Below are 16948 nucleotides of genomic sequence, written 5' to 3'. Positions count from 1 at the left end.
TTTGATAAATACATTAAACAAATATTTATTGAGTGCCTTGTAGTGTTGCAGGCACTGGGATGGGGAAATGAGCCAAGAAAGATGCAATTCCTACTTTCATTTTAATGGGAGAGGCAGATGATAGTATGCCAGGTGATGATTAGGGAAGGATGAAATCATGAAGGGATGGATAGGTGAATGGAGTGGGGGCAGAGAATTCTCTGATATAGTGGCATTCGATGAAGACCCGAATGACAGGTCTGTGAATTCCCTGAGGCCCAGGACTATGTCTTCTTCACATTTGCTTCTGTGCCAGGGTCTAGTCCTTATAATGTAGGGCAGGAATCGTGTTTAATACTAGAATATGAGACTCGGTTGGCAGAGGCAGCAATAAATATCGTAGAAGAATAAGTAATGTATACAACTCCATGAATACTGGTCAGCATCAGCTACCTGCCTAATCTTTCTTAAGAGGCCTTTCTGCTCTTAGAGTACATGGAAATCACATAACTCCTTTTGCTTAGAGTTTTTGGGGTACTACAGGCCGTCTGTCACTCCAATAGTGATTTAAGATACTTTTCCATTGTAGCATGGGGCCTTGAATTGAAATTGAAAATGTATATTCCTCCCCAGATTTGCAGTGATGGTATCAGATTTTTCTTTGCCTCCTACAATGTTCTGTAGGATTGAGCTCTTGTGAATTTAATCATTTATCACTGAATTGGAGTATTTGGCTATTGACTGGAACACTATGAAGAATTACATTGTAAAGTTAAAAATTGTTATTCCTTTTCCGCAGTAGACCCCTTTAGCTATTATGACCCCCACTTCCATTTTTGGGTAACTTTCAATGCACATTTTATGTTTAGTGAAACCGAGGGTCAACCTCCATTCAGCCAAGGGTAGGGCAGGTGTTTATGTATGTGCTTGTGTGTACCTGCTCTGCTCTCAGAAACTAGCTATTCAAGGCCTCGCTCTCAGAGCAAAATAACCCAAAGCTTTGGGGATTTGTTTTCAATCCTACTTCTCAACGTGTCTTATGTTTCCTTGTCCTGACTCACTTTCTCCTTTGCCTTTCTTCCCTTTTAACATTAAAAATGTTGACATGGCTTTCTCCTTTGGATCTACTGAGAAGTAGGATCACTGTCATTTCTGACCTACCTTTTAGCACACTCTCGGAGAAGGCTTATCATGCTTGATCTGACACTCGGCAAGATTCCAAAAACAAATGACTGCACAGAAGGGCTCTTTGTGTCCTTGAGTTGCTGAGTCTCAGCTGCTAGATCAGAACTTGAGAGCTCTTCATTTACTTATCTCATGGTGCTCCTTTTGCTCTGTCACACATGTCCTTTACCAGCCTTGGCATTACCTTTGCAAAGTGCAATCCACACAAAGGATCAGTATTGCAATTTGTAGTTACGTGCCTCAAATTTCCTGTAGATGACATTCTTCGCAAGCATTCTTGCTGGATACCTTTTCAAGCAATCTAATCTGAGGGCATGCTGGTAGTGATAGCGGTGCCTTGTATTTGCTTGTTTGTTTTTCATGGAGCTGAAGAAAATCAGTTTCAAAGCATGACCAAAGTGCATGTACAAGTCACGGCTGCTCTGGGGAAGGTGGAAGCTCACTCTTCTCAACAGGGCTCATGCTCAGGCTGTGTGCCTATTCACATTCCCCATCATAGCTGTTTTCCTAGCAGGCCAGCCAGGCATCTGGTGCTACAAGACACAGGCAGCCTTTGGGCCTATATTGTTTTCCTTGGCCTGCGGTAAGAAAGTACTACAAACCGGGTGGCTTCAAACAACAGAAATTTATTCTCCCGCAGTTCTGGAGGCTAGAAGTCCCAAATGAAGGTGTCATCAAGGCCATGCTCCCTCCGAGACTCTGGATAGCATCCTTCATTGCTTCTTCTTAGCTTCTGGTGGTGGCCATTTGATCCTTGGTGTTCCTTGGCTTGTAGCTGCATCACTCTAATTTCTGGCTTTTTAACATATGGTATTCTTTCAGTTTGTCCCCGTATCTTCTTATAAGAACTCCAATCATAAGAGCCCACCCTACTCCAGTATGACTCATTTTAACTAATTACATCTTCAATTTCCAAACAAGTCACATTCTGAGATAATCCTAATCCTGGACTTTTGGGGTACACCATTCAACCCAAACAGGCCCTCTTCAGTTGAAATTCAATGCCAGCTACTTCAAAATGATAGGGAAGAGGGTGGTCTGGGGGCAGACAGGAGGGACAAGTATGAGATGAGTTACTTATCAGGAGGGTACCTAAACCTGTCAGGACAAGACAAAGTGGCAGGACACAAAGTGGCAGGCTCCCAGCCAGTTTATACTTTATCTTCTTAGTGGTGTTTCATGTCACACTATCAATTATAGGTCATGCAGAAGTCAAGGAGCATCTCTCCTGTTTTAGGGCTCGTGATAGTTTAACTGTTTGAAAATTTCATGCTTCGGGGAATTCTAGAATAAAAGAAGAAGCTTAATTAACGGAGTGACCCTAAATGTTAGTTAAAATACACTTTTATCTCTTTGTGGATAGACTTGTGTCCATAGTGTGGTAGGTTGGTAAGTGGACTAATGGCCCTCTCAAGAGCTGCCCACATGCTAATCCCTACAGCCTGTGAATGCTACCTTATATAACAGAGACTTTGAAGATATGATTAAGTAAGAATCTGGAGGTGGAGAGAGCATCATGGATTATCCAGGTGAACCTTCAGTGCCATCACAAGTTTCTTTATAAGAGGGAGGCAGAAGGAGATCACAGATGGGAGAGGCCATGAGAGGGAAGCAGAGGCAGAGAGAGAAGATGCTATGTATGCTGGCTTCGAAGATGGAGGTAGGGGCCATGAGCCCCTGGACAAAGCAAAGAAACAGATTTTTGCTTAGCATTTCTGGAGAGAGCACAGCCCTGCTGACCCCTTGATTTTAGCCCCTTAAGGTTCTTTTTTGGAATTCTGATTTCCAGAATTATAAGAAAATTAATTTCTGTTGTTGTAAGCCACCAAATTTGCAGGGGCTTTTTTAGAGCAATCACAAAAAATGTATACACAGGGTATGAAATTTTGTGTTTAAATTTAAAAATATGACTATGTACAAACATGAAGACATCAAGACTTGAAGAAAATACAGTAAAATGTTAATAGTGGCTAATTCTCTTGGTAAGATTATGAGTGATTTTTTTGGGGTCATTACTATAATTTCCTGAATTTTCTAGGATTTCAAGAAAAAAAATCTAACAGTCTTGATTTTTTTTTCTTTAAAACTTAAGGGAATATTATTCAATTTTAAAGAATCTTAAAATTCTGACACGTTCTACAACATGGCTGAACCTTGAGGACATTATGTTAAAATTAACCAGTTACAAAAAGTGTATGATTCCACTTTCAGAGTAGTCAAATTTTCCAAGGCAGAAAGTAGAATGGTGGTTGCCACAGGTTGGGGGACGGAAGGAATGGGTGCCATTGTTTAATAGGTATAGAGTTTCAGTTTGCAAGATGAAAGGGTTTCTGGAGATTGGTTATATGACAATGTGAATGTGTTTAACACTGATGACCTGTACACTTAAAACTGGTTGAATAGCAGATTTTATGATGCATATATTTTACTACATTTAAAAAATTTTTAAAGCGTATATTATAAAAGGAGAGCTACAGTGATGCCCTTAAATACAAATATGCAATATATGATGTGATCTTGGTTACATGAGGTTGTATTTTCTCTGCATCTTTTAAATCCCTTTAGAGTAGCTGGGACCACCCATTCACATAAGCTTTAGGCTTGTCCTCTTCTCTATCAATCTGTTTTTGCTTTTGTCTTGATTCTTTCACTCTCTGCTCAGTCATTTTCCTCTGCTTCTGAACGTGTTCAAGTCTTTCAGGTTTCTGTTAGACCTCTGAGAGTATGTTAATCACTCTTTTTTGAAATGTTTCTTGTTCGGTTTTTATAACATAATTTATATATTGCACATACACTCTCCTTACAGACAGATATTCACAGCTCAAAACACTGATCTCTGTTGTCTTTCCAATATCCACACCAGAGGCCACATGCAAGACAGGCTGACTTCTTTCTCTCTCCCACCCCTATGTATAACCCTGTCTTGTCTGGGTATTCCAATAGTTCATTCTTGCCTTGTTCTTCTGTGAGCAGAGTGATCCATGTATATGATAAACCTGGCTACACCACTTTCTGCCTTAAAGCCCTTCAGCTAAGGTGCACACCCTTAAGTATGGTACTCAACACCCTCCATGACAAAGTCCCTACTTGCCTGTCCAAACTCCTCTTCTACCACACCCACAGCTGAAATTACCTTTCATGACCAACCACTTTCATAACTTGCTGTGGGGAATTTCTGGGCCTCCTGCCTCTCCTCATTTCCTCTGGCTGGGAAACTCTTCTCCTCCACCTCACTGGACTAATACAGAGCCATTTTACTGCACTTAGCTTAGGCATCCTCTCCTCTAAGAGGCTTCTCTAGTTCTCAATATTCCCATAGTGCTCTGGGAACAGTTTGTTACCTTAACAGGTTATATCCGAGTTAACTATGTGTCTGCCTTCCCACTAGCTGGTAAGCTCTTTAAGGGCTGGGACCATCTCTCAAGCCATGTTGGTGTTCCCAGCATCTGGCACAGTGCCTGGCGGCACATAGTAGTCTCTCATTTAGTGTTAATTAAAATGATTAGTGAGAAGCACTCTCGCTGATAAGTTATATCTGTAATCCATCAAACATGTAAAAGCCCTTTTCCCTGACCACCATCGCCTTAATTATAGATTTTGATTAGCAGAGACAAAGGAATGAAATTCTGATGAAGAGCAATAAGATCTCTGGAGGTTAGACATTTAATTTTCCATTAAAATGTGACTTATTTATTTTAGTAGGGCTGTTTTTTTTTTGGGGGGGGGCGGTGGTGGATCTTTTGACCTCTACAGTCCTAATATGCAGGACTGAAACGAAGCAGCTCCACAAATACATGTTCTGCAATATATACACCCGTAGTGCCATCGCTTTGCTCTCTTCCCTTCACCTGGTCAATGATTTTGGATCCACTGTAAGACAGTGCAGAGTGGAGCCACTTTGAAACCGAACCAACAAGGAAAAGCTAGCTAAACATGTGACATAGCGGAGCTGTCAACTTCCTCAGGCCGTGGGTCTCCAAGGCCCTGGAGTGGCCCCCAGTGTCGGCTGAAGCCCTCTGAGAGGCCAACTTCCCCCAGGAGACAGGCTGGCACCCCTTCTGGCCCCCGGCTCCCGCCGCAGAGGTCGCCGCCGCTGGACAGCTCGGCCACGGTCACGTGCCCGCGTGCAGTCTGCCGCCCACGGGCCCCGGACCGCCCCGGGCGCAGGGCAGAGGCCGGCCGCATCACGCGCGCCGCGGCGGCCCGGCCCGGCCCAGCCAATGGGCTGGCGGCGCCCGCATGACCCGCGCGGGCGGGAGGGCGTGGGGAGGCAGGCCGGGCGCGCACGCCGCCGGGACGGGAAGTGAGCCGCCGGGCCGCAGCGAGAGCGGGCGGGAGACGGGGTCCCGCAGCCGCCTGCACCCGGGCGAAGCATGGCGGCCGCCAAGGTAAGCGTCGGCCCGTTGCCCCGGGGAGCGCGCCGATCCGACCGGGCCTGGGCGCGCGAGAGGCTCGGGCGCTCACGTGCCGGGCCGGTGCAGCGGGAAAGGCACAGAGAAAGGGGAGTGGGGCAGCTGTTCACCTTGCAGCAGCGGGAGGAGGAAGGTGATGGCCACTCCAGGCGGCAGAGGCGGCCCGTGCGCGCCCTGAGGTCCGACCCTGCCGCAGAAACTTTGCAGTCTGCACCCTGCCGCTTGGCCCGGGAGGGGAGCCGGTACCTGACCGGCGCCCCGCGAGCTGAGCCAGGGCCCGCGAGGAGGACCGGTGCGCCCGGGCGGGGGAGGGACTGGGGTCGGCAGGTCCCCTGGGCCACCCCAGCGCGCTCTTGCCCCTGACCCCGGTTGTAGTTGACCCGGGCTGCTTCCAGGGGCCACAGTCCGCGCTGAAGCCTGATCCTCTTAGGTTTCCAAGGCTCCGCCCTCCCGCCGGTGGAGAAGTCACCTTGACTTCCGTTTTGGAGATGGATTGAGAGTTGGCCTGCGCGAGTCTGCGGACAAACTCCAGAGGACCCCCACCCCTCAGCCCTCACCTTTCCCATCCTTCTCCCCACTGTCCCCATCTGACAACACTTACATACCGGCCTCTGAGCGTTTGAGAGACTTCATTTTAGAAATGACAAAACAGATTGTCCTGGGAGCCTGTAACTCCTGTGAAGTTCTACTTAAAAGGGATTCTGCATAATGTGAATCATTCACTAATCTAGAGGAAAGGCAGCTCCTACAACTTGACCTTTCCTCTTTCACCGTTTCTTGAAACCTGGACACCATTTCATCTCTTTGGACTCCATTTCAAAACTTTTCTGGCAGGATACCATATTTAGTCCCAATCACATGAATCATTGGAATTTATTGCTTTTAATTTTAAGTTCACGAAGGCAGCCCTTTAATCAAGCCTATGCAACTTCTTAGCTCATTTTAAGTGCAGTGAACTTAAATATACCCAACATTTCAAACATTTGTCCTTAATCAAAACTCTGTGATAACCCTCCAGAGGAAAACATGGCCAACACATCATATTCCTATTTATTCAAGCAAACTAATCACATTTGCAATGGAAATTGTAAGCAGACAAATATATTTAAATGTTGTTCTATGACTTAAGTTTCTCCAGGCTCCCTAAATCTACAGGCTTCTTCATGTTCCTTAACTATGTGGCCTAAGTGGCCTTTTTTTTTTTTTTTTTTTTTTCAGTAATTACTCCAGAGTTCCATCCTCAGGTGTGTTCTCTGGGTGTGTGTGTGTGAGTGTGTGTATGAACACACAGGTATGTATAACTGTTTTAGGTCCATTCTTTGAGGATCACTGGGATTCATTTTTGGAAGAATTAATGTTAACCCTTTCAAACCCAATAGCCTTTGACCTTTTTTGCTGCATTAAATTTGCATGCAATCAGTGTACAAGGCTTGATGTGAATTAGTTCCCTCCAGCTGACTTCTTCTAGGTGGGAGTAGACACCCATACTTTACAGCCATTTTTATATCTGTAGATGAATGAAATAATTTTACTTACTTTGGAGATAAAATAATTGAGCAACCTAAAATGAGAAATATGCATATAATCAGAGTATAAGATAAGAATGATTAACTAGTATGAAATAAACTAAGTGACATGGAAGTAGGCTTAACTTTTTGGTTGTATTTTTATTAAACTGACATATCAATAGGTACGTTTGAATTTTAGCTCAGTAGTGAGAATCAGGGAAGATGAAACATTTCATTTTCACTCTTCGAGAACTTGTTTTTGTTTCTTTATTCATTTAAACTTGCCTTTTATTGGGATTTTTGATGGCTCACATCACATATGCATATATTTATAATCCAACAAAATATCAAAATCAAGTCAGAGTAGATGAGAAAAACAGGATAAAGTAAGATGAAACCAGGACTAAGGTTAGTGGAAAATACGGTCATACTTGCTAGAGGTGACTTGAGTTTTCTAGCAGCCAAGGCAAGGAGGAAACAATCAGTGAGGTCAATTACTTGGGAGAGAGGTTTCCTTGTACTGCTGCTATCTGAGCTGAGGGTACTCTCTCCCCATGTACCTTTAAATGCTGTAAGCGAACTGATTACAAACTACCTCATCATCACTGGATATACATCTGTGGGTTCCATAAGGCCATTTCCTATGTACATCATTGTAGCTCAAGGGCAGTGCAGTAAATGTACTCTTAAAAGGTCCCCAAATGAGTTGTTCTGGTCTACTTTAGTCCAAGAGTGCCCCTTACTTAGTTGCCTTTGGGTACTATCCTTGTGGGATGATTCTGTCAACTACTAGTCAGGGCTGCTCAACCTGAATTCATGGCTGTGCTCTTTGCTTTTTTTTCTGGAGTGCAGATATTATTACATGTTGAACACGGAGCCACCAGCCTAACAGTCTCATCGAGAGTAGTAGGATTGGCATCCTCTTAAAACTTGAGGGGCCTGACTAGAAGAGAAGTGTAGCTCAATGCAGTGTCTTAAGTTATTGGGCCAGGAATCCGAAACTCAATAATTGTAGATGAAATCCAGCACTCATTGTGGGACAATTGTTTGAATATTTAAGTAGATTCTTTGTTTTCTGGATGAACTTAGCCACAACTAGCAGTTTCTTGATCTCTTGACCATTTATTAGTTTCCTTGGTCTTTTAGTCAAATGTAGCTAATTCATAGTCCTCTTTTTAAATAGCAAAGCTGAGAATCTAGTCTCTGCTCTGCATTTTATTTTGATTTCTGCATGAAGTTTAATGCTTAATGATGCAAGAGGTATTTATTTTTTTCATGCAGTAACATTGATCTAAAACTCTTGGTGTTTTGAGATGATCTTTAAAAAGCTTCCATTCTCTTGCCGCCTACTTTTGTAGGAATAATCTTTCTGGGTTCCCTTGTTAGATGATAAATGGTAAGTGGTCTGCCTGTACTGTTTGTGTTGTTTTCAGTATTTGTTTTAAAAACTTCCAAACACTACTTTGTATGTACTGAAATGTAAATGAGTTTTAAAATTATCTTTTGTATAATGTCACAAAAATGCATTCTTAAAAGATATCTTTCCTTCCCCTCTGTGCCCTTTTGTAGTGAACATTCCTTCCTTGTCATTGGATGAGTTTATTATAAATTCAGAATGATGAAATTAAACTAGATGAAACTTAAAAGTTAGAGAATGCTCACTTGAGTTCAGGCATGAAAGATGTTCAGGTATCAAATTGGACATGGACCAGTAATTTGGGTGAAATTAGCCTAGAACTAAAAGAAAGAATTCCGGGGACAAATTAAAGAATTAATAATACAGGCATACCTCAGAGATATTGCTAGTTTGATTCTAGACCACTACAATAAAACGAGTCATAATCTTTTTGCTGGTGAACGGTCTTAACTTCAATTTGTAAAAAAACGTGATATCTGTGAAGCACAATAAAGCAAAATTCCTTAAGTAAGGTATCCCTATAATGAAAATTTGTTCTATATGACTAATACACTTAGTATTGATATTCCATTCTTGGATGAGTTATTGCTATGAATGGCATACTCCTTTCTCATGCTCCAAATGGGACTAAACTGAGGATAGGAAAATGAATTGGACTCCATTTGGGGATTCAAGAAACCCACAGCCATGTCATGGACCAAATCCTCTCCCGAAGGTGCCCTATGTAGAGTTAGTGCCATAACAAGGGCTGTGGGAGCATCAGGGAGGAAGCCCGCTTCTGTGGAGGTAAGAGGAGGATATGTCTTAAAAGTGGTAGTACTTCAGAGGGAACGAATGAGGCAAGAGGAAGGACCCATTGCAGTGATAGGAGGCAGCAGACGGAAGGCAGAGAGGTGAGGACACGTGCTACATTTAGAGGGGGACTTGGCTTAGGAGAGGAATTCAGGAGCCTCAGTGTAAACCAGACTTTTTTTTGAAGAACCACTTACATAGTGCCTACTTACACTTTCCCAACGCACTTTCTCAAGTACTTTACATATAATTAATTTTCATAACACCAAGAAGTAGGTGTTCTCTATTTTTGTTCTTACAGGTGAGAAAATTGAGGTCCACCTGTGATATAATTCATATACCATACAGTTAACCCATTTAAATTACACAGTTCACTGGTTTTTCATGTATTCACAGAGTTGTGCTCCTGTTATCACTGTCATATACCTTTGTAAAAGATTTAACCTATTGTTCACTAAGGATTTGGGCTATGCACTTAACCTCCATGTTTTTCACATTTCCTATCTATAATAATAACCTGTAAAGAGGTTTGTTATTGACGATGAAATGTGATCGAGTTTATTAAGGATATTCTTCAGATTAAAGTATTCCTCTCCCTTATGTTTTGTAAAAACTGCTATGCATTTGGTGATATAATAGAGCAGACCAGTTTTTGTGCTAGGCAAGAAGGAGTCTTTGAGTTGGTTTTATGCTACCATGATGATGGTATGTTTTTGTGGTTTTACTGATGTTTAGATTTAGGGTTTCTTAAATTGATAGAAGTGGCTAAGCTGGCTAAGCCTTGGGATTTATAATGACACAATGATCCTCACTCTTCTGCTCATCAATTCTGTTCACTTTTATCAGGTAGAGAAATGGGTCCCAGAAAAATTTGAAATTGGTCCAAGTTCCCTTGAAACCTCTTTGCCTTTTTGCACTGTGGTAGGGGTTCACTTCCTGTCGTAGTCATATAAAAATTCCATTGCCTGGGTCTTACCCAGAAGTTCTGATTTAATTGCACTTCAGTGTGTCCTGAGCCTCAAGGCTTTTAAAAGCTCACCAGGCCAGGCGAATCTAATGTGCTTCAGAGGCCACCCCCTAGGTTGTTTACGTGCTCATTGCTTCAGTTCTCTGGTGGCTCCTTTTCGGGATAAGGAAGGAATGCAGTGAAATAAATGGTAATCTTTGGTTATGTCGATGCAAAGGAAGACATATAGGGGTACCTGCAAGTTCTCTTCTTTCTTGACAGTTTCTTTTCAGTCCTTTTACCCAATATCACCTTGGTGCTTAGACATCCCAAGTTTATACAGTTTTGTAATTATCCCAGAATATAGGTTTTATCACCAAGTGATTGGAAGCTCCTTTTGCCACCTGTGAAGTCTCAGTGGTTTTCCAGATCAGAGTAAGTGCTCGAGGAGGGAAACGTTGGAAAGAATGACCCTGATCTTGCAGCCTGATCCCCTGCGGAACCTAATTTGGTGTGGTCAGTGTTCTCCAGATAGGTCACATGGGTTTACAACCTTTGGTCAGTAAATATAGAACTGGGAGGTGGAAAGGATTGAAAGTCAGGAGGAGCCCTGTCTGCTTCTGCTTCTTTGACCTTTTGCCCTATAACCGGTCTGTTTCTGTTGTATTCTTAAATGGAACGATTCCTTCCTGTGTTCTCCATCACCCACGATCATTAGGCCTGCTCAGCACAGTTCCTACCTACTCTCCTGCTTCAGGAGCACCTAGCCTTCCTGCCCTTTCCTTGGTTGCCTTTGGTGGGGCCTCGAAACAGAGGAATGTGTGAATCTGCAGGTACCTGTTGATTCTGCTTGGGAGTAAGGAGGATGTGCCTTGTCACAGTGATATAATTCCCTTAGCAAAAGATTTAACAGCAACTGAGCAAACCTTTTTTTTTTTTTTCATGGCTTGTTTAACCAGACCTATTTGGGTCAAACTGACCCAGTTAATGGTGGTTTTGGTCTATTAGCTCAGAATTATTCCCAGTGGCTGACATGTAGAGTGGTGGTCTGGTTGGCTGATTGGAAATGTTTAAGAGATAGAGTACTCATACTCACTATTTCCTTTGGAAATTTTCGGTGCTGTTGCATGAGTGAAAATAGACCAGGATGGTTCCTTCTGACGTTAGGTGCTGACAACATGGCAAAGTAGGCAGAGTTGAAATTCTTAGCAATTCAACTTAAATAAACCACTCTATTTAATGACTGTTATTAGGCTAGTAGCTTTGTCTTGATTTCCACATGTAGTCACAGTTTCCACATGTTATCCATGAAAACTGTTGACTTGATATGAGTCAGATATTTCAAGATACACTTACTGTTTGATGGTAAAATATCTTTCACCTAACGCTTGTGCAGTACAATTTGTAAGAAAATTGTAAGTGGAAAATATAAGTAAATATAGGGGAGGAAGTTTTCCGCGACCCTCCTAATGTCCCTGGCTGCCCCTGAAACTTAAACTGACAGAGACAAATTAACAGGAGAAAAGGCATACCATGTACATGGGCACCCTCACAAGAGAATGAAGACCACAAAGGTGATCAAAGAAACAGTAAGTTTGTGGAGAATTTAAAAGACCAAAGGTAGATTAGGGGCAGTGAATGGTGAAGAAATAACTAGGAAGATGAGGGCTAATTCCTGTCTCTGGTGACACGAATGTCACTCTTCCTCCTGGTACAGGGAGGGGACCTTTCACCTGGGAGTTTTATAACCTGTTTCAGGGAAGGAGAGCGTGTCCAGTGGTTGTGGGGAAGGTCAGAGTGACCTTCCTGCCTCTGCTGTTTTCTCAGACTCATTCAGCTTAAGATATTCAATATGCCAAGGTATTCTTTTGGGGTAATAGGTCCTGAACCCTATCATAAGCCTGATTTGAACAGACTTCTAGCCTCAGGTGCATATTTGGTAATTTCTCTGAGTCAGACATGCAATTTGCCTGTGTCTGATACTCGCCTCTATTGTAGGCTGAGCTGCAGAAGACCTCCAGCTGATCAGTAAGCTCAGAATTGCTTTCTTATGTGGAAGAGGCTTTGAGAACAACAACAACAACAACAACAACAACAACTACTAATACTACTACTATTATTTCTTCTTCCTCCTCTTCTTCCTCTTCCTCTTCCTCCTTCCTCCTCTTCCTCCTCTTCTTCCTCCTCCTCCTCTTCGTCTTCTTCCTTCTTCCTTCTTCTTCCTTCTTCCTTCTTCCTTCTTCCTTCTTCCTTCTTCCTTCTTCCTTCTTCCTTCTAAATCCATAGCTCTGGTTTAGTGAAAGAGCCCTGGACGAGAAAGGGTCAGAACCTTGGTTACGGGCCCACTGCTTTGGTGGTGAGAATGTGGACAAGTCTAACTTCTCTGGCTGCTTGGTGTTACCCTTTGGAAAACACTGGCCATTTGTGACATCTGTGAAGAGCAGATGAAATATAACATGTGGAAACACTCTGGGAATTATGAAGTGCCATAAGAATGTCAAAAATTGTTTTTTTTGAAGATTGGGATATTCCTACCAAACTGAAAACTAGGGGAGACCTATTATTATTTGACCTACCTGAACAAAACGTGGTACGCTTTTTAAAAGCTTATGGTCTATTGAATATTCACCATGATGGCAAGCCAGCATGGTTGCTGGCTGCTTCAATAGCCAGATTCGTGGAGTGGTCTTCCTGGGGCCTTGCTATTGGAAGTTGCTAGACTCAGTACCAATAGCAGTGATTTTACTTGGGAATTTGTTACAATTGCAGCGTCTTTTGACTCACCTGAGGCTGAAGATTCTGTTGCATCAGAACCTGCATTTTTTTAACTAGATCGCCAGGGAATTGTGTATACATTCAAGTTCGAAGACCATTGGTCTGGAATTCTCATTACTGCATCGTTAAATGTAGCTACCTTTCTAAACTAAGGGTGCAGCACTTTTTGAATTGGTTGTCTATCCAACTTTTTGCACAATTAAATACATAGTGACAAAATTCAGTATAAATTTTTGGGGTCTTTTGGCTCATTCTGATTCCACACTGGGGCCGGGTATTATTTGAAACACATCTTCTTCATCATTCCTCACTTGCAGTTTACAACTTCATTTTCCTAAATACCTGTTGTGGGCAGCCAGGAGAGACACCATGAACAGGAATTTGGATGTGGGCAAAGAGGTGGGTCAGTTAAACCCTCTGCCTCCCTGAACAGGTGTGTCCTGTGTCCCCCAGTTATGTTCAGGTCCTCATCACTTTTCATCTACAGCATTGCCATGGCGTCCAAGCTGGTCTCGCCTTTGGTCTCTTCACTGCGCTGCCCTCTCCATTTTGCCCAGAACTGTCATAGGAAGCTTCTGAGACTGGCTCTTATTCCCACGTTAATAGCGGTACTGTGATCAAGGTAGAGCGCTTAACAGTTTTAAAAAAATTAAAGTGTATTATTGATACCAACTATCTGCCAGCTCCTATACTAAGCTCTGGGCTTCCCCAAATGGGTAAGTTATTGGACTTGTTTTCAATAACTGATGGTCCGCAGGGATTAAAATAGCCAGATAATGTATACACCCAAGCTTTATTACTTGATCTTCATAATCCACCTACAAGGCAGCAGGGAAAGTGTTATAATCTCTTTTGACAAAGACATTTAAGGCTCAGAGAGGCTACACAAATAGCAATAATAGCAGCAGCTTACATTTATATAATGCTTACAAGAGCCAGACTCTGTTTTAGACACTTTATTAAGTAAGTAAATCTTCACAACAATCTTGTGGTATGTAAGTGTCGTTATCTTCTCCATCGTTCAAATGGGCAAACTCCTCTGTACAGAGTGATTAAGTTTCTTGAGGCACAGGGAGGTGAAATAACTTCTCCAAGGTCACACAGCCTATAAGTGGCAGAGCTGCGATTTGAACACAGGCAGCCTGGCTCTAGAGGTCTTGCATGCAACCACTGTGCCACACTGCCTTCTTCAATTAACTTAGCTATACAGTGTGGCTTCACGTTGCCTATGGCATGGAATTTAATCTCTTTAGCAGGCCAACGCCTCCTAGCCCTAGCTATTGTGGAACACATGTCCTTCGCATGTCCTTCGCAGCAGCTTTGAATAGGAACTACCCAACCTTTTAAATTCCTTGCCATAAAGCTGTGGCAACAGTGTAATAGAAAAAAAAGGAGGCTGTTTGTTTAACTTAGAGCTGTCAGAGATAGGAGTGTTTCTTGACATTTCTCTCCATTGGTGAGCAGATTTTGTTTATTTATTTAGTTCTTCCCTTCAGTTTTAAGAAAAGGGGGCTTAGTTTTCTTTTCCCATTCCTAGAAACACCTGTAAGGATGTTCAAACCCATGTCCTAAGTTTATAACTTTTATAGTTGGCATGTTCTAATCAAGATTCAGACATAGTCCACACATGGCATTAGGTTGGTATGTCTCTTAAACCTTGCTAACTGGGTCATCGTGCAGGTGACTTGAAGGGAAAGTTGGTGATGCATCAGGTCTCTTATCTTACTCTACCAGGCCCACTGGACAGGGTGTTCATTCCTTGTGAGCATTTTATTGCAGGTTGAAGCTGACCGAATTTTTGAAGATTCTACTTTCTCTTTGTCTTCCATCTCAGTTCCAGAAGTAAAACCTTAGCTCCTGGTTCTCTTTCTATAGTGGCTCTTGGAGATTTCTGTTGGTCCATTTTTAGTGTCCACTAGCAGTTTGAGAAGAGCCTGGTCTTGACCTTTGCCCAGTGTTCTATTGGCTTATTTGCTTTTTCACGTTGATTGATTCTAAGAGCACTCTAAGAGTAAGAACCTTGGCCCTCTGTCCTGTTACACATTATTTTTGTTGCAGTCGTTTGATGTTTATCTGGTTCATAAGCATTTTCTATTAAAAAAAATTATATTATCTGTTTATTAATCCTTTATGGCTCTGTGTTATATGGATTCTGAGTTGTCTGTCATGTTTAAACACAGCTTCCCCACTTAATATTACATAAGAAATCACTTGTGTTTTTCTAGTACTTTATATACGTCTCTCTCTTTTTAAAGATTAAATCTGATTATCTGCAATTATTATGATATAAGATGAAAGGTAGGGAACCATTTTAATTTTTGTTATTGTTGTTCAACTGCACGAGGTCATGAATCTTCATGAGTGCCACATCATTGGCCAGTGTAACCTGCTGCCAATTCAGCCCAGACCCTCTGCTAGTTCAGATTCTTATATGATCGGATTAGTTCAGAAAGCCCAGGGAGCTTCTCTTTAGGGCTCAGCTGTTAGCTGGGCCACTGTGAATGTGGAAAGATTACAAGTCACTGGGAAGCAAGGTACTCCTAGATTCTATCCCAAGTTATGCTACTTTCATTTAATCTGCATTCTCATGTTCTCTCTTTCCCTCTCCCTTTCTCCCCCACACAAGACAATAGGAGGTCATATTAATGGTTAGCAATAAAGTAAGAATTTAAATGTCCACTTGCAGACGCCGTAGAAGAGGTACGGATAGCATTCTATGAGGACATCTGGAAAATCTTCCTGGAAGAACTGCTATTTGGCTTAGGCCTTGAAAGAATAGCAGCGTTTTTGAAACTTGTCATTATGCAAATTTTCCATAATGTGCAAAAATAGAAGAGTATAATGAACTCTCATGTCCCTATGTAGCTAGTTTCAGCAGTTATCAGTTTATGGTCAACATCATTTCATTTATACTATACCTTATCTCCTCTTTCCATCCCTCAGATATTTTCAAAGCAAATCTCCAACATTGTATCATCACGTGTATAATATTAGTATGTATCTTTAAGACATTTTTATGTGCACAACCAAAATATCATTAACCTAAAAATTTTTCAGTAATTTTTCAGTACGATCAAATATCTATTCTGTACATATTTTACCCATTTCCCCTATTGCCTTATAATTTAAAAAAAATAGTTATTCGAATTGTCATCTAAATAAGGCCCAAGCATTGCAATTAATTGATGTGTCTTAATTTTCTTTTAATCTCTAGGCTCCTTTGCTTTCTCAATCTTATACCCTCTCTCTTTTCCTCTGAAAGCCAGTTTAACATATGGTTGAAATCATAGACTCTGGGTTCAGATTATGGCTCCAGGCAAGTTACTCAACCTCTCTGTACCTCAGTTTTCTCATCTATAAACAGGGCATAATTGTACTTACTCCCTGGGGCTTTTGGGATGGTCAGTGCGCTCATGTTTGTAAAGCTCTGAGCTGGGACATAGTAAGCTTGTAGAAGTGTGGGCTGTTTGTTTGGATTCAGGGAAGTTGCTCATAGTCATGTCACAAGTCCATGGTCCCATGGGAGAGGCAGAGGAGAGCTCATTCGAGTGAAATTGTACACAGTCTTTGGAATGAGGATCCTGGCTGTGCAGAGGGTTCCTGTTCTTTCTCTTTTGGCTTCCTCCTGGGTTCTTGTCTATTCTTAGTTATATAATATTGATGCACAGCAGAATTGTGAACTGGTAAGGTATTATTTAGCGGAAGCAACTTTTCTATTGCCTTTTGATTTGCTGCTTTCCTCTGCATTTATTAAGTTAGCTCTTCTCTCTCAGAAGCCATTTTAACTTTCATTGGCATTATCTGGGCTCCAGCAACTTGTGATCTCCTAAGTAGAACCTTTCAGCACTTTATAAATATGTCATATGCTTTTTATATTTCTTTGTTCCCCATCAGGAACACACATCCCAATCTTCTGAACAGCACAATCAATTTT

General features: G+C 42.0%; 1 protein-coding gene across 3 annotated transcripts in view; it reads left to right on the top strand.

Moving 5' to 3' along the window:
* Positions 1 to 5405: 5405 nt before the first annotated feature.
* The window catches only part of SLC25A13 (solute carrier family 25 member 13), a 167134-nt gene continuing 155591 nt past the window's right edge, over positions 5406 to 16948 (top strand). For 2 of the 3 annotated variants that reach the window (XM_036230375.1, XM_036230374.1), the window contains exon 1: positions 5406 to 5552. In XM_036230375.1, coding sequence (XP_036086268.1) covers positions 5538 to 5552 — 15 coding nt within the window. In that variant the 5' untranslated portion in view covers positions 5406 to 5537. The remainder of the gene's footprint in view (positions 5553 to 16948) is intronic. The other variant, XM_036230377.1, reaches the window with a different exon arrangement.

The sequence above is a fragment of the Rousettus aegyptiacus genome, unplaced genomic scaffold (assembly GCF_014176215.1).
Source record: "Rousettus aegyptiacus isolate mRouAeg1 unplaced genomic scaffold, mRouAeg1.p scaffold_m13_p_13, whole genome shotgun sequence".
Classification (NCBI taxonomy): domain Eukaryota; kingdom Metazoa; phylum Chordata; class Mammalia; order Chiroptera; family Pteropodidae; genus Rousettus; species Rousettus aegyptiacus.
The sequence above is the reverse complement of the archived record's forward strand: the minus strand, read 5'-3'. Positions and strand labels throughout refer to the sequence as shown.